This window comes from Drosophila willistoni, assembly GCF_018902025.1.
Source record: "Drosophila willistoni isolate 14030-0811.24 chromosome XR unlocalized genomic scaffold, UCI_dwil_1.1 Seg8, whole genome shotgun sequence".
In the NCBI taxonomy this organism is placed as follows: Eukaryota; Metazoa; Arthropoda; class Insecta; order Diptera; family Drosophilidae; genus Drosophila; species Drosophila willistoni.
In genome coordinates this window covers 1,644,430-1,667,056 of record NW_025814059.1, presented here as the reverse complement: position 1 = coordinate 1,667,056, position 22,627 = coordinate 1,644,430, and the positions used below count along the sequence as shown (strand labels likewise).

Sequence of the window (22,627 nt, the reverse complement as noted above, 5' to 3'; positions counted from 1 at the left end):
AGTGTTGCTGTTTTTGGCGCCATAGTGAACGACTCGTGCCGTTCCATGGCGTGCCTGTCGCATTGCCTTTTGGATAATCTTTATCAATTTGGGCCAGCGACAGTCTTCATTTCTTTCCATTCTTTATATTGTTAATTTTTTGTATTCCCCCGACAAGTGTGTGTCGTGCCATTGAGGCCCACTGCAAATGGACAATAAGGGCGATTTGCTATACCCTGTGTGTATGCATTGCAATACATTTGGGGGTCCATTTCAAACTACATATTGCAGGCCATTGTTCTATCCGCAGTCTATATATAAAAGAATACTGACAAATTTATTACAAATGAAAGCAAATAATCTATGAAAATTAAGCTACAAAATGACGTCGTAATTCTTGTGTTTGAGATGTTTAGTTACACGGTATATAAAAGCCGATTTTGTGACCTGCTGCGACTTTTACTCTTGACAACTTCGATGTCAAATGATTGATGTAATCTCTAATAGCCCATCCTGTTGTAAAAAAAAATCCTTAAGAAATTAGCTTTACACAGAAAAAAGATGCTCAACTTTTTGATTTATCTTCATATATCTTTAATTTTTGTAGCATTTGATCCTTACACAACTGAGAAAGTGATGCGATGAGAATACAATTTTTTGGCAAGAATTGGAATTTTAACTATTGTAGTTTAGAGATATAGAATGTTCAAAAAAGTGGATGAAAGCCTCTCTAAATGTTCACTGTGCTGATCAATTGATCAATTAGAAATACAATTCTATAATTGATTGACCATTATCTAAGTGGTTTAGCTTTTCTATTGATTTTGATATGATCTTTTGGCCTTGCAACAAATTAGTAGCATACATTATACACAAAAAAAAACCAAATAAAACATGTAACACGAACAAAAGGAGAAAGCTAGTAAACATATACATAGATATGTATGCATATATATATATATATATCTATATGCATATTTATATACATATATGTATGTGCATTTATTCATTCTGTTGTTTTTTTTTCATGATTATTTTTATGCATTAATTAAGAATTTAATTGTGTGTTCTGTGATGTCAGTGCTGCTTTTTGTGATATTGTAAATTAAATAATAAACAAGAAAACAAAACAAAAAAAAAAACCCTAAAAATAGGCACAATCAACCAAACAAAAAAATAATAATTAATATAAAAATAATAAATAAATTATACAAAAACGCACAAACAAAAAAAATATGTAACAACAACAATGATTGCCCAGTGAAATCATCAAAGCGTTAAAATTTTCCCATAATTGCAAAACACTGAAATGATAGATAATCAATAAGGCAAATGGTTAAGTGTGTAATCAAGTGTTAAAAAGGCCACAAAAGAAACATCAAGAACAACAACAACAACAGAAAATGTGATAAAGTCAAATCAAAGTTGGCAACAAAAAAAAAAAGAGGAGGAAAAAAAAAGAGCACACACATTGTTTGCTAATTACTGCGAAATATTAAGGCAATAAATAAATGTTTCATCGGCCATGTTAACTCTGTTATAAGTTGTGATAAGCCCAGACGCGCTCGAAGGTGTCATAAAACCAGATTGCGTATTAAATAATACATACAACAATCATCAACAACAAAAAGAACAAAAACAAAAACTACTGACTGCCACACAATCCAAAGCAATGTCATGTGCTTAGCCAAGACTTATACCTAGAAGAAAACACAAGATAACGACATAACCGAAACAACAACATCAACTAACAACAATCAACAACAACAATCAACAGTGGCAACAACAACAACAACAACAAAAACAACTACTATACAAGAAATCAACGACAGCTTGGAGGCGACATCAAAGCCACGCTGATGATGGGCTACATCATGGGTTGTGCTTGTTTCAAAGGTACGCAAAATACAACAACAACAAGAAAAAAACAGGAAAAATCCACCTTACTCTGTGTGAGTGTGTGTGTGTGGGTATATGTATATAATGTGTGTAAAAAAAAATTCCACCCGCAAGTATTCAAAACGAAATCTGAAACTCACATCGTTAGGACATTTTTGTTATGCACCTACGCTCTTAGCCCACCTTCTACTAACCTCAAACATACCCAACTCCTGCAGCCCCCTACGCCATAAAATGGTAGCCAAGTGTATACCCTTTCCCTGCTATAAATTTACACCCAAGCAATCAATGGGAATTCATAGTATTTAATATTTACAAATTTTAAGAACAAATTTGAAACGTTGATCTTAAAATTATCTACATATTTCATCAGATTTATCGGAGTTACTTTTAGACTCTTCACAGAATTAAGCTTCCCATAATGATAGTCTGAAAAAACACGAATAATATAAAGTTTTGAGTTTGTATCGATGCCTTGTCTTTGTTATACAAATATAGACAAGTTTAATAGTTGGGATGGCCATAAAGAATAATTATTTCCTAAATATTGGAAAAAAGAAGAACAGGAAAGAGATCTACTTAAGCTATGTATAATTCTGTTCTGTTGTTCTCGATTTTGAACCCCAACGTATGTGGCCATAATACCCGATGAAGCAAAACTGAAAAGGATCGGGGATAAAGGAAAGGATTGATAATAAAAGCATTTTGAATTGATTAGCATATTCCTATTAGTGATAGATTGAATCTTAAGATAGATGTCGAGCACAATTTGAACACAAGACGAATGATAAGTAGATACAATATTCAGATCATTTGATTTTACGATAGATTCTTAAATTGCAGTTTCATAATCAAGTATTTTCAAGTATTCCTGATTTGATATTTAAACTAAACAAAGTTAGTGTATTGAAGAATTTTCCATGATTGCTTTCGTGCTGACTTGTTCTCATCTGTCAAAGTGTCCAACAATCTCAACTGCGGCGCGTAGGACACAGCTTCCTCCTACTCCATGAGAGTGCCGCCCATTCTATTTCCTTCCGCTCATTAGGCGGTCTCACATCGTCGTTTCTCACATTGGTTGCAATGCCAGAGCAGAGCCCTTTAGGCGGTTTTGCTTTCTCTCTTACACATTTCTCACGCTCTCTCGCTCTCTCTATCTCTCTCTATTTCTCTCTCTCTCCATCTTATTCGCACTGTGTCTTTTGTTTGCACAATTTTTGTTTGTTCTCTTGCACACGCATTTTCGCATTTTTCTATGCAACGTCATTAAAAAAAAAGACGTCACAATAAAACTCGAGGAGAATTATGGCGCATGCGCGCACCTGAAACGGCGAGTGTTGTGAGTGTTTTTATGGCATTTAACATTTTTATGGCAAGAATTTATAGCAGAGCATCTTTGTTTGTGCATTTTGCATGAGATTTCCTTTTCCTATTTTTACGCGTGTCTCTGTGTGTGTGTGGGTGTCTGTGTGTTTGGTGCAAGTTGATTTTGTTTTTGCTTTTTCTTTGTAGTTTTTCCACCTTAAAACACTAAAAGCTGTCCAGATTTTATAGGCGGCATAGGTGTGTGTGTGTGTGTGTGTGTGTGCGTGTGTGTGTGGGTGTATGAGCTATTCGATAGCCTTTTGAGTGCAATGTAATTTTTTTTTGCTTCTCTTTTTGTTGACTTTCTTGCACTTTGTTTGTGATTATGGGGCATAAGGATTTGGTCCTTCAGTTGGAAATAAAATTCTCTCTGTGTGTGGGTGTGAAACAATTGGAATAATTGTGGCACTTAATCTTTGATGTGTTTGATGTATTTCTTGAAAAAATTAAACAAAAATTTGTATAACATTTGATAATTGAATTATTTGCCCTATAAACTGAATTTAAGCAAACATAAACTTTAATTAGGGGTAAAGTTGCATAAGATTTCACTTAGTTTTGTATTTAATTGCAGTAGTTAGACTTTGTCATCTCTTTATTTTATAATTATGACTCTCATGATGTCATAGAGACACTAGGGAAGCAAGTACACTAATGCAATTAACTAAAGAATAACTAAATCTTATTTCAAGTTCTAGGGTGTTCTTTAAAGTGAATTAATTTTTTGTTTATACCACATGGAATGTGGTTTTTGTGGTTTCTTTCTGCCGAAACTTGAGTTGCATTCTTAAGATCCTTTTTTTTTTTTTTTTGTTTTGTTTTCGTTGGTATGAACATTTAGCATTCTATAAACCACAAAGTCTAAGTAACCTCTTCACTTAACCCTCTCACACACACACACACACACACAGCTTCCCTATCTGTGTCTCTCCATCGCTTCTGTTTCCTTTAGTGGCACGCAATGTGCAGATTCTAACCTTTCACATTTATGCGTTAGCAGGCACCTAGCTTTGCCTAGTGGCATCCTTCTCTTTTTCTCTCTTCACCTGTCTCTCTGTCTCTATTTCTGTTTCGTCTCTTTGCTTAGTTAGTTTTATTCAATTTTTGTGCTATTTTAACTGATGCAATTTTGTGCAGCATGCACTACTACTCACAACCACTGACACTTTGGGTCATGGGACTGAGGCGGGGTAGAATGACGTCGACAACACGGATGCATTGCCTAAGTGCTTGGCCCATTAAAGTATGCAATCATTTTGCGGTTAGTCCTATCTTGCACTCTCTTTCTTCCTTTCCTCACTCTCTCTCTCTCTCTGTGTTTTTTTTTTGCCTGCATCTACTGCATAAATTTTATGGCACTAATGCCTTTTGGGCTTGAGCTGCGCTACGCTACGCTAATTCTTGTACCAAGATTAACGATTATGCCCCCAGGTTTTCTTTCACTTACCTTCCACATTTCCTTTTCTACTTTGCTCCTTTTTGTAGACAAATTCATCATGTTTTTTTTTGGGACCCGCATAGAAGATAATTTTAATAGAAAACTTTAAGCTTTCATTTGAATATTGTGGACAAGCAGTTCATTCATAAACGAATTAGTGTAATTTGCTTTTGCCCACAATTAAATAGAAAACACGCCGACGCCGTCGTCGTCGTCTTCCCTCTTTTCTCTTCATCGTTGTCGCTCGGTTTTTATTTAAATTTTTTCTTCTTTTTGCGCTGCCAAAACCCCGCGTCCCACATCCTCCCCCTCTATCGTCTATCCCTTTGTGAATAAATAAATAAATAAACAAGCGTTTAATTGAACCGGAAATTATTGTGTGTGGGTGTCGTCGTTTGCTGTTAGAGAGCAACTTTTCCATATAACTGAGAGTGTATGTGTGTGTGTGATAGTATGTTTTGTGTCTCTCTATATGGTTGTGTGTGTGTGTGTGTTTCTTATTGGAATTTGTTGTTCGGTTTGCGTTTTTGGCTCTTCAACTTGTTTGCCCGTTTGGTTTTTGTGCTGCAACGCTGCTAATGATGCTGCTGCTCATGATGATGATGACGGCGATAAGCGGAAGGTTGAAGGAGACGACAAGTGAAGGTTTACCGAATGGCAACCATTATATAGTGACTGTTGACATGCTAGATTTGTTATCCATACACACCATCCCTTCCCCCTTGGGAAAGTAAATGAAAGATACTCCACTGTCCATTAGACTTGAAAAACTATTCAACATTTATATAAGCAGTCAAACAAAAATCTAATCTAAAAATAAAACTTGTTAGTGAAAGTAAAACTTTAATTTAAAGAACTTTATTACATGACTTCTAATATGGGCTTAGATCACATATATGACAAGGTAAAACTCTTTTAAAATTAAATAATAGACTAAAGTAAATAGATATTATAACAATAATATAATTGACTGACTTTTCACATGATTTAATGTAATGATTGACAGATCTTATAGCTTTTAATTTTATTTAGTTTCAAAGTTCACAAAGTAGTTTCAATGTTTTAGATCTGTCATTCTAGATTACACAATTTTAGATATACCATTTCAGACTACATATTTTATATGTGTATTCTCAAATTTTGGTATGTTAGATCCTCCATTTTGTATTCGCCATCTTGAATTTTGTAATTCGCCATATTAAAAGTAAGATGAGGTTAAAAATCAATAAAAGAAAAATAAAAATTTGACAGAAAAATCGTCACTTCATGTATTGAGGCATTTCTCTTCATTTATGGATATTTCATCATCACTTTATGTATTGAGACATTTCTCCTTATTAATGGGTATTTGCAAAGTCGACTCTTTAAATTGATTTAGTTTGGTTTTTGTTTGCTATTAATATGCAACGGTTTGGATACAAATATTAGCGTTTTATGTAGTTGAGTTTTGTGTGTGTTCTTTATCCAAATTGAGGTTCGTTGCATTGCATGTCTCTCTCTGTGTGTGTGTGTGTGTGTTTGTGTATGTGTATTCAAGCCATTAGGTACCATTTGCAATTTAGGTTTGCATGAGCTCCCAGTAAGTTAACCTAGACTTGCATTTCGTCATTTCATGTTTATGTGTGTATGGGGAATCTAAGTAGACTTTCAAGTTGTCAACGCCCACTTGTTGAATTGGATAAATGTATATAATTGAGTTGATATTCCAAGACATTACACGCCATATATACATATATATCTACATTATAATCAATTCTATTAAGGCATGTTTCTCTTTTTCCAACATGTTTCATGCTTATCGTTTACACCATTAGGGCTATCCTTGGCCCTTTTCCATTTGATTTGATTATCTGTTGGTTTTCAGGCCATTTTAGTTTCATTTCGAATGTCTCGAATGATGTTTGTGAAGGGCGCTGCTCGGCGTACGCTTATTGAATATTTTCGCAAGACAAGTCTAAATGGCTTTGGTTTACTCTATTTTATACGAAAACGTCGCATACAGCGTTTATTTTGGTTTGCTTTCATTACTTTTGGTATACTATTTGCTGGATTAAGTGTCCTGGCCATGGTATTGCAATATCTGAATCATCCGATTATGACATCACTATCCGAGGATATTTTCATTGAAGAGAATGTACGATTTCCAGCTCTTACCATTTGCAGTGGCTACAAATTGAGTCGTCGCAAAGTTTCCAACTATGCAGATGAGTTAAGCAATGCAAAGGGTCAATCAAAGGACTATTGGCTAAGACAATTAACATTGCTGGAAGGCTACTTTGATTCATTTGCCATTTCGCCCCAAGATGGTAGAAATTTACAGAACGCTTTGAATTCAACAAATTTGGCCAAAGAATTGCAAAAGTTATCACCATCTTGTGACACTCTCATTTTACACTGTGAAGTGAATGATTTGAATCGAAATTGCTCCGATATTTTCATAGTAAAGAATACTATGCAAGGTTTCTGTTGTGGCCTGCAACATGAGAATCTAACTGGAGAATTAACCATCACGCTGGACTCGTCTCAGGAGGATGCTTTCGCCATGCCACAAAATGTTGATGGCTTCACGCTTCATATGCCCAATTGGTTGGGTCGTTTATCCATTCAGCCTGGTGAATTGGCTAATATAGAGCTGCAAATATATGAACTTCAAGCGAATCCCCAACTGAGAGACTATAACCTAGATGAACGTCGATGTTATTTTCACGATGAGGGTATAAATCAGGCCGATTGCCTTACCCAATGTCGTTTGAAGGCCTACATAATTAATTGTCAGTGTATGCCACCGTTTCCATTCTCGGCTGATTCAACTGTCAATTCAACTCATAAATATTGCAATCTCACACATATCGATTGTCTGCAATTGGTTGATTGTAAGTTATCATACTTAGATCGCAGCGCTTTCTCACATATATAAAATATATGACTTTAAATTTTTAGTCAATTGGTCACCGAATGAGTGTGTAAGATGTTTACCCCTCTGTCATGGTTTATTCCATAGAATGGTTAAAAATGTCTATGGTTATATGCATCCTTGGAGAAGTCGCATATCATTTTATTATACAAATAAGAATATACCAATTTATCAGCAAAATGAACTATATAATTGGTATCAAATGTTATGTAAGTTGGCTAACAAAACGCAACACAATTAAAAACCAGATAAACACCCATCTCAAGCATAAAAAATTATAGCATTTAGATTCCATATATAATTCTCGAATGAGAGAACGTATCTTCATTAGAAACTCCTTTGTCATGGATGATAGAAACTTTGAGAAAAAGTCTCGCCCAAAACTGTTACAGTTTGTTAAACAATTCATTATTTTGAGATTAGTTAAGTTGATATAGTATAATTATAATACTTGTTTTCATCTGATATTTTTAACAATACTCGTTCCATATGTATCTTATACAAGCTTCTGAAAGTTTTCTGAATGGTAACTTTATGGGTTTCGTTCGAGGGCCGATCAAGTCCTTTTATAAGTAGACTCTGACTAGTTGAGAATTACAAGTATTTAAGGTGAATGAAGAAGACCAAAGTTTATATTCAGGTGTTGTGAAAAATCTATTAGATTTAGGAACATTTTCTTTCAACTATCCTGATGTGAAACACATTTTTAATTGAGTTGCGGTGTACTTGTTGAGAAAATACTATTTTCATAATGTTTTTTGTTCTTATTCTCTTTAGCTAACATTGGAGGTGTGTTGAGTATTTGCATTGGTTGCTCCTTCATCAGTGGCTTTGAATTGTTGTATTTTCTATCTTATCGTCTGTGGTTAAATTTTCGTAATATATAAATGCAATAGTTGTTGTTATTGTAACGATATGAAAAGTAAATAAATATGTATCACATGCGTAGTGTAGTATCTACTATTTATTAGAATGTATTTGTGTCATCAAATGAAATTTATTTAAGCACACGCCTAAGTCATCATCGTCATCAGACAAGGCAAACATTAATCTTCCATGAAAACAACGCCCCTTAAATGGCCGCAGGCTACTACTAGAAAAGTGAAGAGAAACACAAAAAAAAAAAAAAATCATCTATGAAACGGAATGAAAATGCGTATAAGATTTATTTTCTGTTTACATTTCTCCGAGTGCGAAAATATGTCTGTAGCCTCTATATGAGTATGTATCTATCTATGTTTATACATAAAACTGAATACTACATACATACATATGTTGTCGATCATCAAGGTTAAGTAGTAGTCAGTCAGTCAGTCAGTCAGTAAGTAAGTAGTAGTCGGTCGTTCGGTCGGTCGGTTGGTGGACGTTGTCTGGATGAGAAGAGCCTTCAATTCATAGTTGCCGCCTGGGGGCCACTTGATGACGATGACGGTACGACAACGACAACGACAACCGACCCACATATGTCTCAGTCTCTCTCTCTATCTCTTTTTCTTTCACACTCTTGACTCGTTCGTATTCCTTTAAGTGCACTTTAGTGTAAGGTTTTAATATTGATTTTCTTTTTGAAATCTATTTTCATTTTCCTTCTTGTTTCTTTTTTCGTTGCAGGTGAGTTCCCAAAAAAAAAAACAAAATCAAATGACATGAAAACAAACATGAGTTTGTAGCAAGTAAGTTTGTACGTTGAAAAAAATTATTCAAAAAGTCCATTAACTTGGAAAATTTAAAATTGAATTTGAAAAAAAACCAAACATTTCTAAACACCATCTAGCGAAATATTTTGAAACTAAGAAAAGTTTAAAATACTGGGAAAAGCTTTGCGAAACGGCAGGCGGCGACACTGAGCGAAATTATCTCAAAACAGAAAGCTCAATAAAAGCTCCGAAAGTCGCCCACGCATTTTGGGAAATGTAGGCGTAACGGGTAGGCGGACATTCGGTTGGTCATAATTGTTGCATACTTTTGGGGCTATTGAAATTGAATAAATATGCTAAAAATCAAAATTGATCAACAAATCAATCGATATGAAATGCCAAATAATCATGAGAAATGACGGGGCGGAGAAAGAGGTGAAGTTGTTGAAGAGATTTTCCCTCCATCATCGTACGATTTATCACTTTTACTTTTCGCAACCTAAGCGGCTTACATTAATAGCCACCACATCGCCTAAAGGGCCGCCGCTGCCACGCCCACAATGTACATCTCCATTAATTTTAAAAAGTAGCAACTTATAAGAAGGAGCAGGCTACCCATTCACCCACACCATATCATGCTCTTAAGTGATTTTCTTGCTTTGCTTCGCTGATTTACCAATATCATGACGATGCCTCCTTCGCTCGACCTCATCTAGTGGGCAGGAGGAAGAGGTAGCGAGGCATGCGGTGGTAGACCACATAAATACTTATCCCTCTATAATATACGATATGTGTGCATGAGTGTGTGTGTTTGTGTATTGGTATATGGATGGGGTCATATATAGAGCAAGAGAACACACATTCTCCCGCGTTGCAAGGACATGCGGTGCGTATTTACATGTCCTTCACCTTCTCTCTCCTGCTGCTCATCCAGCCAAAGCAAAAAAAAAAAAATGAAATAAATAAAACAACAAAAACGGAAAAATATGTACATAAATATCTGCATGAAAGTGGGAAAGAGAGAGAGAGTGGGGGAGATAGAGAGAGTTAGGGAGTGTGTGCGTGTGTGTGTGTGTGTGTATAGAGGAGCCTGCCTTGGGCATGCCTTTAAAAGTATGCTACGTTTATGTGGCAATGTGGCCTGACATTATTTTTCGGTCCATAGAAGCGCTTTAATCAAAGGCATTCCCCTAGCATAATGCATGGCAACGTAAAGGAAGAGCAACCACAATAACAACAACAGCAGCAACAACAAAATTCAAGCAAATTGAGCTGAGAATTCTTGTTGCTTATTAGTTGCCACACTTAGAGTTGTTCTATTTTTTGTACAATGAACAAATGAACCAGTTCAATACATCATAATGTGAACCATTTCTTTCATTGAAGATCGTATTTGAGGCAAGTTTTTAGTTAGTTTCTTTGCATGAAATTTAAGACGAACTGATTTTTTTGAAGCTTAAAAAAGTTGGACTCTTAATCTATTACAAATGTTTTAATTCTTATCAAGAGGTCTTAACTAATTTTTTTTTAGCAAAAAGATTAATTTCTAAGCCATTTACTTCTTTACACGAATTGTTGGTAACTACTTTAATTCATAAGAGCAACTTTCTCTTAAATGCTTAACTAAACAATTTAATTTTAATATACAAAGCAATTAAAGTATAATAACCGCTATTATTCATTAAGTTGTTGACTTTTGTTGATTTTTGTTAGAATAGTCAATTTTTTGGTCCAAACTGAGTTTAAGGTTTGCTTAAATCTACTTTAAATGGAACTAGTTTATGGAAAAAGTCAAGCATCTCCATTTATCAAACGATTGCATATGACTGAGGCACGCTTCGTTGATTATTTCGCCCTTCCTGTGTCGTCGTCTATTATATTTGTCTGTGTCTCATCTATTTTATACTAATTCTGATCGCATGTTGCCAGGACCCAAAAGGCCACACTAACACATACACACGACGCACACGAACGCACACATGAGCCACCACGTAGTGTAGTGTAATGTTGTAGTGGGTAGTGGTGATGGCTCCACCATGAAGCTCAGTCTCATTTGCATAATTCTAATATGGCATTTTTGGCCATTCCTGTGTTGTCTGTCCACCTACACTCTTATGTGTTTTTTTTTTTTTTTGTGTGTGTGTGTGTGGTGGTGGCCCTGAAGTTGAGGTCTTGGGCCAGGAGATTTGCATAAATAAAATTGTAGTCTGTTGCTGTTGCTGTTGTCGTTGTCCTGTCAACGTAAATTACGGCCATTTGATTTCGGCAATTACAACGCATTTTTGTGCAACAATTTTTTATTTTTTTTTTTTTTGTTGTATTGCTCTTCATTCTTGGTCTTTTCTCTGTATATCCCCTTACCCCGTGACCCCTTACTGCCTCCCCATCATTTTATATGTTTTACCCAGTTTGATTTATAGTTTTCCTTTTTTTTTGGGTCCCTCTCTTTCTCTCTATCTTTGTCGAGTCCTTGGCAATTTCAATTTCGTTTTGGCAACATTGGCAGGCTTAAAGTTAATTATTAGCTTTGCCTTGGACTTGTCTGCATTGCCGACATATATTTTCCTCTAGTTGTTATATGTTGCATATCTTTAGGTTGTCTGCACGACTTCCTTTACTTTTCTTGTTTTTTTTTTTTTTGTTTCCTTTTGTGTGTAGTCTGTATTGCCTTTGTGTCGCCTTGTTTCGCTTTATTGTTCTTGTCCTGTTTATGACATTTCGCGTTGTCTTTTGTGTGTCTAGGCGAAGGTTACTTTTGTTGCAGAGTCAAGTGATAGGTACTTAAGGTAGACAACCTTGACAAGATTTTTTCGGGTGGGTTATTTTTCTTTTTTTTTTTGTGAAGTGCTTTAAAAAATTCCTTGAGTTCTCAAGGCTAGGAATTCTCCTTTTTCTGACTTTCTTGCTTAGTTTCTCTATTCCTTTGGTGCACCTTCATGCCAACTCATTCCGTTGCTACATTTGCATTTGCCATGCCACAAGAAATGAAAATGCTTATCATTTATTTTCGTTAGCCCCGTTTTGGTTTTTATTTTTTTGTTGTTTATTTTTTTTTTTTTTTTAACTGTGTTTTTTGGTTTGGCTTTTCGCTAAATCTCCAATGTTGAACAAAAGCCAACAACTTGTGGCAGCCCATAAAAATGAATTACGTGAGCACTTCGGACCACAAAATGTACAAAACCGGATGGATGAATGGATGGGGCGGAGTTTTTACATAAGCTTTTCGCGTACTAATTTGTTTATCACGTGCGTAAGAGAAGTGAATTTGGCCGGCTTATCCAGATGATAAATTTACATTACTCGCATATTTATTTGCCCAAGTCTTTATTTCAATTAGAACTTTTACACAACATCTAATTTGCAGTGTAGCGTAAAGTAAAGTTATGTAAATTTCAAAATATGAAAATATCTGTCTATAATTTCAAGTTTTCTCATGCTAAAATCAAGTGAACCAATAAAAAGCTTCCTAAAACCATATAATATTTGTTTTAGTGTAAACCAGTGTCGATTTATAATCCATTAATAAATTTTACTTGTGGTTCGCATAAACTAAACTTTCATAATATCTGTAAATATTTCTGTTACCAAATCTTAAATCTATTGATAAGTTAAAGCTGCATTACAGTTAGAAATTGTTATCAGATGGCCTTAAAGTCATAAAAAATGTAGCACACATTTGTGCGTTGCAAAAACGTTGAGTAAATTTTGTAGCATAAGTCATGGCATTAACTTATTAAAACAAATCTCCAAATTGATTTTCTGTTCAAAAATCTTTATTCTCACAATGCTAGCGATGGGTTAAAGTCATGAAAGAGTTACAAATTTAAATCAGAAGTGAATAGAGTCATGGGTGAAAATATGTAGCATACATTTGTGCGTTTTTTTTTCTTTCTGCCTAACAATTTTCGGTGAATTTTTTTGTAGTATTAGCCATTACATTTCTCTCAGTAATTTAAGCAATTATTTTTAATTCGATAAACCCATGTAGAAGACTGCGGATGTTGTTGCTGCCTGATCAAATTGAACCCAAATCAACAAAAGGGTCTATCGATGGTATATATAAGAAGGAAGCTGCACATTAAAATCCATTGAAAAGAAAAAATGTTCTGGCATTTTGTGATTTACATCATTTACTTTCCTCATTGACCATTATACAAGATACATATATACATACATATATGCATGTAAGCCTTTTCAGTCTTATGCAAATGCTGATTCACTGAACTTGGGCATTCAATCAAAGTCGATGGCGGCTTGCAGCTTGCTCAACTCATCACCAGTTACAGCAGCGGCGGCATCATTATCATCATCGTCGTCATCATCCTCAGCATATCCAGCTTCATTATTATCATTGCCCATTGTCAAGGCATTGTATTTTAAAACGGTTTTATTTATGCAACGGCATGTTTCAGTAAAGCCGCCTTCAAGCTGTGTGTTCTTAACCGAATTTGGCATGCAAATTTGCACGTGCCACGTTGCTTTAGTGTGTGTGTGTGTGTGTGTGTGGGGTTGGTAAGGGGTGTGGATGTTCGTATGTGGGTGTATGGGCGGTTGTAAGGTGAGAAGGAATCGTGGCAGTTGACGTTGCCTTTTGCCGTTGCCTTGGCTTAGTCCCAGTGTATCTGTATTGTGTGCGCCTGCATTTAATTATTAAAATTTAATTTAGCCAATTCGCCTCTTTGTTATATTAGAAAGAGAGACCAACTAAGTTACCGAATGTTGTTGGCCCTCATAATAAGAAAACTGCAAGGATATATCCAATGCATATCCTGCAAAAGAAAGAAACAACCTGTTTGTGCTCTCTACACAAGACACAAAAATTTATGATCATCAAGTAGTTTTATGCAAGGAGAAAGTAGAAGAAAGGAGGCCATGGGGAATGGCAATTGTTGCTTACTCTGTCTCCTAACATTGACTATAAATTTTTTATCACTTGCGTCACAGGACAAAATGGAAAGTAAACTAAGAGCAACAAATGCCAAAGCTTAAGAGAAACCCAAAAATGGTAAATTGCTCTTGTTAAGGAAAAGCTTTCGTTCGCTTCGGTTTTGATTCGGTTTGTTTCGGTTGTAGCACGTGCCAACCAATATCAAGTTCAAGACGAAAACATTGAAAACCAAGTTCAGGCTTCAAGGATATAACGCGGCACTCGCTCTCTCTCTCTCTCGCTCTCTGTATGTTTCTCTTCATCTCTCTCTCTCTCTTTTGGGGGAGTATTTTTGTGTGATTATGTAAGCAGTTTTTGGTTTTTTGTTGAGCCATTTGTCCTTTTGTTTTGCTGTTTGTTACTTTTGCTGTGGTTATCCTTTTTCTCTCGGTCTCTCAAAATTTTCAATTGCATTTCAGTTGATTTTTGCTGTTGTTGCTGTTGTTTTTGTTTTTGTCGTTTTTGTTGGTCTGTGTTTTTGTTTTTATCTTTAACTGGTATTTATTTTTCATTTTCCTTGGAATTTTGAGCTTGCCATAGCTGGCGGCCATCCCTTTTTGCCATCAATGACAACAACAGCTGCAGCGGCAGCACAAGCAACAGCGGCAAGCGGAAGGAAGGACGAAAGGACTGACTGACAGACGAACGGAAGGAAGGACGCTCCATTCTTTTTGGCCCTTTTCTGTTCGCCGCACCCATACCCATTCCTCTTGACCACATTCATGGCATGACTGGCTCACATATTTCAGTCGTGTGCCACCATCGACCAGCCAACCAACCAGCCAACCGACCAGCCAACCAACCGAAACACCAAGCATTCACTATTGAAATCTCTTTACCATAAACTGTATAAACTTGTATACTTGGCATTGGTTTTTGAGGTTTCTTATTGCTGCTTTGGTGCCAATTCCTTCTGCAACTTCTGGCTTCTCTGTCTTTCTAACTCCTGGCCCTTGACTCCTGCTGCTATTGCTGCTCCTGCTGCTGGCTTGTCTTTTTTGTCCTTCATCCATTTATTGTATGTATTTGTTGCGCATTCAGATGAAGCTTGAAATTGGTTTGAAGCATTGGGGAATGTGATTTTTCTTCTTTTCACCCTTGCCCCATTTTACTTTACCCCTTGCCGACTTGCCTTGCCTTTCCTTTCTACATTTCATCGTATCCCACTGTAGATATCTGACATTGATTGGCTTTGGGGTTTTTCTTGATATATTTTAGGTTTTCTCTTTTATATATGTTTTATATAAATTGAATAACTTGAGGATACAATTGTCATTAGCCTTCTAGTCCTCGTTTTCGTCCTCGTCCTCGTTTCATCTGTTGGATTCTGTTTAAAAATATGACCAAAAACTTCTAATAACCTCTTTCCAAAGAAAATGAATGACTTCGAGTCTTTTACATTTAAAGTATTGTGGACTAATTCTTTTAACTTTATCTCAAACATCAGACAAAGAGCAGGTCAACAGGTTATTTTAAATCAAAATACAGTTAGAATTTAAGAAAGTTGATTAAAAAAACTCTTAATATTAAATTTGACTTTCTTTAACCATAATCGGAAGAAGATAAGGTAATGGCTGTGTGTGTGTCATGGATATAAATCTCAAAGTCAAGGGCAATCAATTTATATTTAGTCCCTTTTGACAAAAATGACCTTGGTGCCATGTGCACTTCCTTTTTGCTGCCTGTCATGATATTCTCCTGACTTTTTGTTGATTGCAAATGAAAAGCATTTACAACACAGACACAAACACAGGCATAAAAAAAAAAGAAAAAAGATAGAAAACCGCAAATGAAGTGTTGACAATGGCGGAACTTGGCATTGAAATGGAAGAAGACTCGCACACACACACAAACACACACAAGGGCCACAAGGACATGACGGAGTGACAAAGCAGGAAATAGATAGTGGTGCAAGGCGTTCAAGTTATGACTTTGAAGTGTTTTGCACGCTCATCATCATCATCATCATCATCAAAACAACATCGTCATCGTCAACATCTTGTCGAGTGAAGAGAATAAGAAAGACATTGAATTACAAGCGAATGGAAAGTGAAATTAACTGAAGCAGAAGGCACAAACGAAAGTAATAGCCAAACCTCACCCAACAGAAGAAGATGAAGAGCAAAAGCCGATGAAGAAAAAAATATATAGCATAGCCTGCTTACGGGCGTCGCTAATGACTTGGCTGGCTCTCGACTAATTTGCTGCTTGTCTGCATCATGGTTGGTTTTTGGTATTAATTTGCTCTCCATTCTACACTTAACTTTACTCCACACGCCCCTACCGAAAAGACGAAACAAAACAAAAAAAACAAAAAAAAAACAAAACGCGTTGTTGTTTAGTTGCTTGCTTTGTTCTTTTGTGGTCGATTCTGTTTTTCATTCTGCTTCTGTTTTGCTTTGCTTTCACTTAATTACAATACTTAATCAAGTTGTTTTTCCTTTTGTATTCGCATTGAATAGTAACAATTTGGTCTCAGGCCATTGCCACATTATCCACAAAAGGCGTGGCTATTTTCAGATTAAACATCGACTTTCATTTTATTTCAGTTGGATTTCATTTTGTTTGTGTGTTTTGTGTGTGTTCCTCTCATTATTTCTCCTGCTATAGCTCTATGTAGCTGATTTCATTTGAATTTTAATGCGACTCACCGACAACGACAAAGTGTGGGCGTTACAAGTTGCGTGGTCAGGCAATAGACGAGAGAAATGAAGGAGAGCATTGTGAAGCTCATGTGCAACAGGCAAACAACGCACATTGACCATGACCATGACCACCACCATAGTGTGGCCATGACAATGGCATCGCCATCATCATCGTTGCATTGACGCACACACAATGTATACCCCTCCCACACCTCAAAAATACCACCCCCACCCTTACCCCCCCACCCATCTTCTTTGATAATTTCAATCAGACTGTATGCATAAACAGTAAAAGAGGACACAACAACAACTACAACGGAAGCAAGGAGCAGGAGTCACATCGGACTCGAGCCGGGGACAACAAACAGAGCCATGACATAAACAAAACACATGCAAACATTCACATGGAAAGGGAATGAGAGAGAGAGAGAGAGAGAGAGAGAGACCCGAATAGGTGAGAGCGACCAAGGATAAAACTTGAAAGCTTTTCTCTCCAATTTCTTTAAGAGACAATAATATCAAGCTTTTGGCTTGCTTGCTCTTTGCCTTCAAGATAGGTTTCGACAATTGGCCTGATATGGTTAAATATTGAAACAATTATGTGCACATTGTGCAATGCAATTATATGAAATTTTTCAAACGAAAAATATCCAGAAAATTTGGTAAATTTCTTATCATTTCTTTACTTCTAAATACTTTTCAACTTGCTTCCATTCCTATTTCATGGCTACTTTTATAAAGATTGATTCAAATTTTGAAAAGATTTTGAAAGGAATTATGAGCTCTTTAAAAACACTTGATAGATAAAAGTTGAATCTTGGAATAAATTTTAAAAAGTAACATTTTTTGGTTAGAAATCTTTGCTTTCATTGAATTGAATTATAAATATTTTGATCGTTTTTTCTGTATAAATAAAGTTATGATAAATATTTCTACGACTACGTCAAAAATGTTGGAAATATCATTGTGATTATTATGTTAATAGATAACATCTATCAGATAGATAGGAATCTAAACATTAAAAAGATAGAAGAAACATATTAGATAGTTATTGGATATTTGATAGATATGAAAGAATAAGTACCATAAAAATTTTGTTAATTTTTGGCAACATTTTTTGAGTTCTACATAAAGGCTAAAATACTTAAAATGATTTATAGATGGCAATTGAATCTCTAATATGTTTTAAATACTTTTTTTTTTTGTATTCCTTAACGTTTGTTTTCTTTTAACAAGGTAAACTCATACCTGAAATACACTTAATATTTGATTGAAAACTCATTCTATTAAAATCCAGTTTCCAATATTTGAGTTTTGATATGATTTTATAATAACATTCACGACCTTCCCCTTCCCTTTTGTGTGCTGTATAACAATTATTTCATGATGAACTTGATTTAATATTAATAATTGCTTTGTCTTAAACTATTATGTGGGCCAGTTGATATGAACAAAAGACATATTCTAATGGCTAATGCAAAAGAGAATGACTTTTTTCTTTCATATTTCATGCTCTTGAGGCTTAAAGAGAATTTTCGTTGGCTATTTCGGTGTGTGATATTTTGCTCTCTTTGCAAGAAAGCTTTTCCTCGGCATGTGCTTATCAGCCGCTGATGATGATGTTGCTGCTGCTGCTGCTGCTGCTTCTGTTGCTGTTGCTGTTGCTGCTGGCCGAGCCGCCCAGAATGTCATGAAAAACATTTGCACGGCTTCCGTTTGGCATCAGTTTGTTGGCAAATCTTGAACGTGTCGGCCGCACAGCTGAACATCACATCAAAAGAGCTAGAGCGAGCGAGAGAGAGAGAGATAGAGAGAAAGAGTGGCAGACAGAGAAAAAGGGAGAGAGACAAAGACAGCAAACAAACAACAATTGTTAAAAACAAAAAAATTAAAAAAAATCACAAAAATCTCAAAGCAATAATAAGAACCAACCAATTAATTATCAACAACAAATATTGCCAGCAAGCAATTAAAAGACAAATGTTTTATTAACAATTTGAAATGAAACAAAAAAGCCAAAGAATAAACATTTATGTGATGTGATACAAAAGACATTTGAAAGTCTTCTTTTCGGTTTTTCATTAAGTTTTGTTTAACTTACAATCTTCCCCAACTCCCCCCAACCACCCAACAAACAACAAACCCTCGCACCAACCTGTAATATATTGTTTTCCCTCCCATTTTTGGTAATTGTGTTTTTCCAATTTCAATAATTTTTTTATTTCCCATTTTTATGAACTGTTAAATGTTACTTTTATTATCTGTGCGTGAACAAAAAAACAAAGTGAAATTATTTTAAATTCTTTTTTTTTGTTGTGAGTTTGTGTGTGTGTGTGTGTGTGGAATTTATGTGCCAAATTTTTATGACACCCACGCCAAGAGAAACATAAATACCTATATATCCTATACAACAAAAAAAAAAAATCGGGGAAAAAAAAGAATCAAAAATCAAAATCGGTGAAAATTATATGATAAATTTTTTTCTGCTACTGGCCCTGAAATTCGTAATGTCAACTTGGCCCCATAAATTTGATCAACAAGAATATATATATAACAATTATAAACAATATTTTGAAGTGCATTGACCACTGGACCACACGACATCATCCAACAAGATCGAACCCTACGCGTTAGAAATTTTGTGTGCAATAGAGGAAAATCAACAGCCACAGAGCAGATCGCCAAAGTCAAGGTGTTACCTTGTTACCGGGAGACACAAAAGATATATATATACGTATATATAAAGATAAATATATTCGAGAGAATGCTAAGAATTTATTGAATGACATGCATTGAATATGTGTCTGTCGTCTGGCCAAGAAATAAACATTTGTAATTTAACTAAGTGGTTTTTGCTCTCTGTCTATGTAGTACAATTAATTTTGTGAAAAAAAAAACAAATACGTAAGTGAATCATTAAACCAGACGAACAAATGAACAGACAATCCACAAAATGACAGAAAAATAACTCAACAATCAAATTGGAAACAAGCTTCTGAAAAGGATTTCTCTTTAGTTAACTGTAAACAACAAAGAAGTATCTTAGTTGTTTTTTATAGAATCTGAATATAGAATTTTTCTATTTGCTATTGCTACTATTTCATAAATTTAGATTCAATAGATTAAAAAAATTTCCTATATATGACTTGGAAATAGAAAACTATTTCATTCGATTTCAAAATTTGTACTAAGAACGTAATTTACGAATTAAAAACAAAATATTAGTTGACAATGAAAACAATTTGGGTTCAAGAATTTCAATTTATATGCAAAAACTTTTCCTGGCTTTCAAAACAAAAGTCATACAAATAAAATGAAGCCATTATGAATTAGATTAAAAGTAGATCTGCAAATGTCTTAAATGACTAAATTAAGGAGACGATTAAGTTAAAGATTGAAGTAAATTTTACTTCATATAATTTGCAATTGCACAAAAACAAAAAAACCAAATGGAAAAGGAACACACCAAACAGGACACACATAAAACGAGAAATGCCTTCGAACAGATTTTCAAAAGTTCTTGAACAAAAGTTTTTAGCCCGAGAACAAATATTTAAGCTGGTAATACATTCAAATTACATAGAAATTATGCAAATAACAGATATTTGCACAGATTGTGAGACATGAAGTGGGAAGTGGGGAGAGGGAACCCTTAGAGTCAGTCAGTTCAGTTAGCTTGTTTCCAAAAATTGAACTACAGAGATTTGTTTTAATGTGCAAACACTTATAGCACACACACACACACAAACACAGACATAGAGACTTACACACATAAGCTCATGTATAACTGCCACGCCCACGCCTAAGCACAAGCCGCCTATTGAAATAGCTATTCAATTATAACTTTTAGTTATAGGCCAAATTTCAATTTGATGAGGCAAAGTAAATACATATATATATATATAAGAAAAATCCCCTCACATGAAGCGATTTGACTCGAAACTTTTGCAATTAGTGAAAGACGTCGTCGTCGTCGTCGTCATTATTATGGACGTCTACAAAACCAAGCTCAAAAAGCCCAATCATCAAGAAATGTCACAGAAACAGAAACCGAAACTTAAATGGAAATTGAAGAAAAGTCCAATGATATTTTCCAACAACGATGTCGAAGACGACAAAGACGACTAAGAAAAAAGCGATTATTTATAACTCTCTTTTGGGCATAAAGTTTCGTTTGAAACACTTTTAGTTTAAAATGATGAAAAAAATTACGCACCTGAGAGCTAAACTTTTCCTTTTTCCACTTGCAAAGAGGTGGTCAGAAGCATCGACACGTGTATCTTTAAGATACATATATAATCGTAAGAGAGAGAGAGAGTAAGAGCGAAAAGTTTGGGGAATAAACTGGCCATCGATATGGCTGTAGATGAAAGTGTCCTTAAGGAAAATAACAGCAGCAGCAGCATCAGCAGGAGCAGGAGCACAAAATAAAGAAATAGCGTTAGCTAAGTAGGCTTATTTTATTTATTTTTTTTTTTCTGGTCCCCATTCCTTACTCGTTCGTTTACCATCTATACATACACTCGTCCTTTAGGCTTACGTGACTTTTTGTGGCAAGAGCCAGACTAGACCAGAACAGACCAGCCCAGCCCAGACCAGAGCAGGCATCAGAATTCCTTTTTTTTTTCTTGAACAACTTGGAGTTGAAATTAATGAAGCAGTTCATCTGACACTGAATTGATTGGCTTATTACATAGTACGCAACTTGAGAAGGATAGAAATAGAGTGTGTGAGAGAGAGAGGGAGAGTGAATAGCAGCAGCTGCAAAAAGAATTGGCATTTTCTTTTCTTTTCCTTTCATTTTTTTTTTTTTTATTTATTTTATTTTTTTCCTTTTCACTCACTTATTGTCAACGCTGGCAGCCACCGACAACTGACAGCAAGGGATATGGACAGGCTTATTGGGTGGCATAGAGAGATAGAGAGTTAGGGATAGGGATAGGGAACATTTTCTTGCTTGATTGGTTAGATAGACAACAACAATTCGTCAGCATATGCCATATGGTGGTGATGTTGGTCTACCGCAAATAATGGTGAAAAACAAATACATCAAAATTACATTAAATATATCCTCATGATCTGCTTTCCTCATTTCCTAATTATATAACAACGTTTCAACTCAACTTTTTCTTCATTTCCCACCCACTTGGGGTTTTTTCCTCCTCACTCTCTCTCTTCTCTTCTGTCGTTTCTAATCAAATATTTCAGTCACGCCTCAATGGTATCAATATGCGGCGGTCTCTTGTCAACCATTTTCCATTGCGCCTTTTTTTCGTTTCGTTTTTTTACTTTACTTTTCTTCTGTTTTTTTTTTTATTTTTTTTTGTTTTGTGCTCTCGCAAGTCATTAATTTTTGAAATGTTGAAAAATCAACGAAAATGAAATAAAAAAACAACAGACTTACTTACCGTAGGGAGAAGGTAAAAAGAATGGACGACTGTGGGATACCTTTCTAATTGGTTAAAAGGCTACAAGAAAAATTGTTAGAAATTTGTAAAGTTTATTCGTCGCGGGTTAGAGAACTTGTAAGCGCTGCTGATGCTAAACAGGAATAAAAATATATATATATATAGTAGGTATATACCCGATTTGACCTTTCGGTAGAGGCAGGGTATGATGGCAAAGTCAAAAAGAAAGAAACAAGAGAAAAGACAAATGAGATAGATTGAATGAGGAAGTGAAATAATTTGTAGCGACATTTCGTTTGATTACCAATTTTAATAGGGCGTAATGCACAGTCGCTGCATGGGCGTGGCAGTTCATGGTGACTATAAAAATCAAATGAAAATTCATTTCACATTTTGCAGATAAAACCAACAAAAC

The 22,627-nt window shown here is 35.3% G+C and overlaps 2 protein-coding genes across 6 annotated transcripts in view; both read left to right on the top strand.

The window, feature by feature from the left end:
• LOC6645859 (phosphatase and actin regulator 4) overlaps window positions 1–22,627 on the top strand; it is an 88,690-nt gene that overhangs the window by 28,386 nt on the left and 37,677 nt on the right. The gene's annotated exons all lie outside the window — the stretch shown is intronic.
• Window positions 6,567–8,482, top strand: LOC6645861 (pickpocket protein 11). The gene is made up of 3 exons (XM_002068498.3): window positions 6,567–7,554; window positions 7,622–7,804; window positions 8,373–8,482. The coding sequence occupies exons 1-3, from the start codon at window positions 6,567–6,569 to the stop codon at window positions 8,480–8,482; spliced, it is 1,281 nt and encodes a 426-aa protein (XP_002068534.2).

What these genes read in the sequence shown, in the direction of transcription:
- LOC6645861 (XM_002068498.3), top strand. Translation starts at nt 6,567, where the DNA reads ATGTCTCGAATGATGTTTGTGAAGGGCGCTGCTCGGCGTACGCTTATT. An exon ending in TTGTCTGCAATTGGTTGATT is followed by an intron (nt 7,555 to 7,621) that starts GTAAGTTATCAT and finishes TTAAATTTTTAG; the next exon opens with TCAATTGGTCACCGAATGAG. An exon ending in TAATTGGTATCAAATGTTAT is followed by an intron (nt 7,805 to 8,372) that starts GTAAGTTGGCTA and finishes TATTCTCTTTAG; the next exon opens with CTAACATTGGAGGTGTGTTG.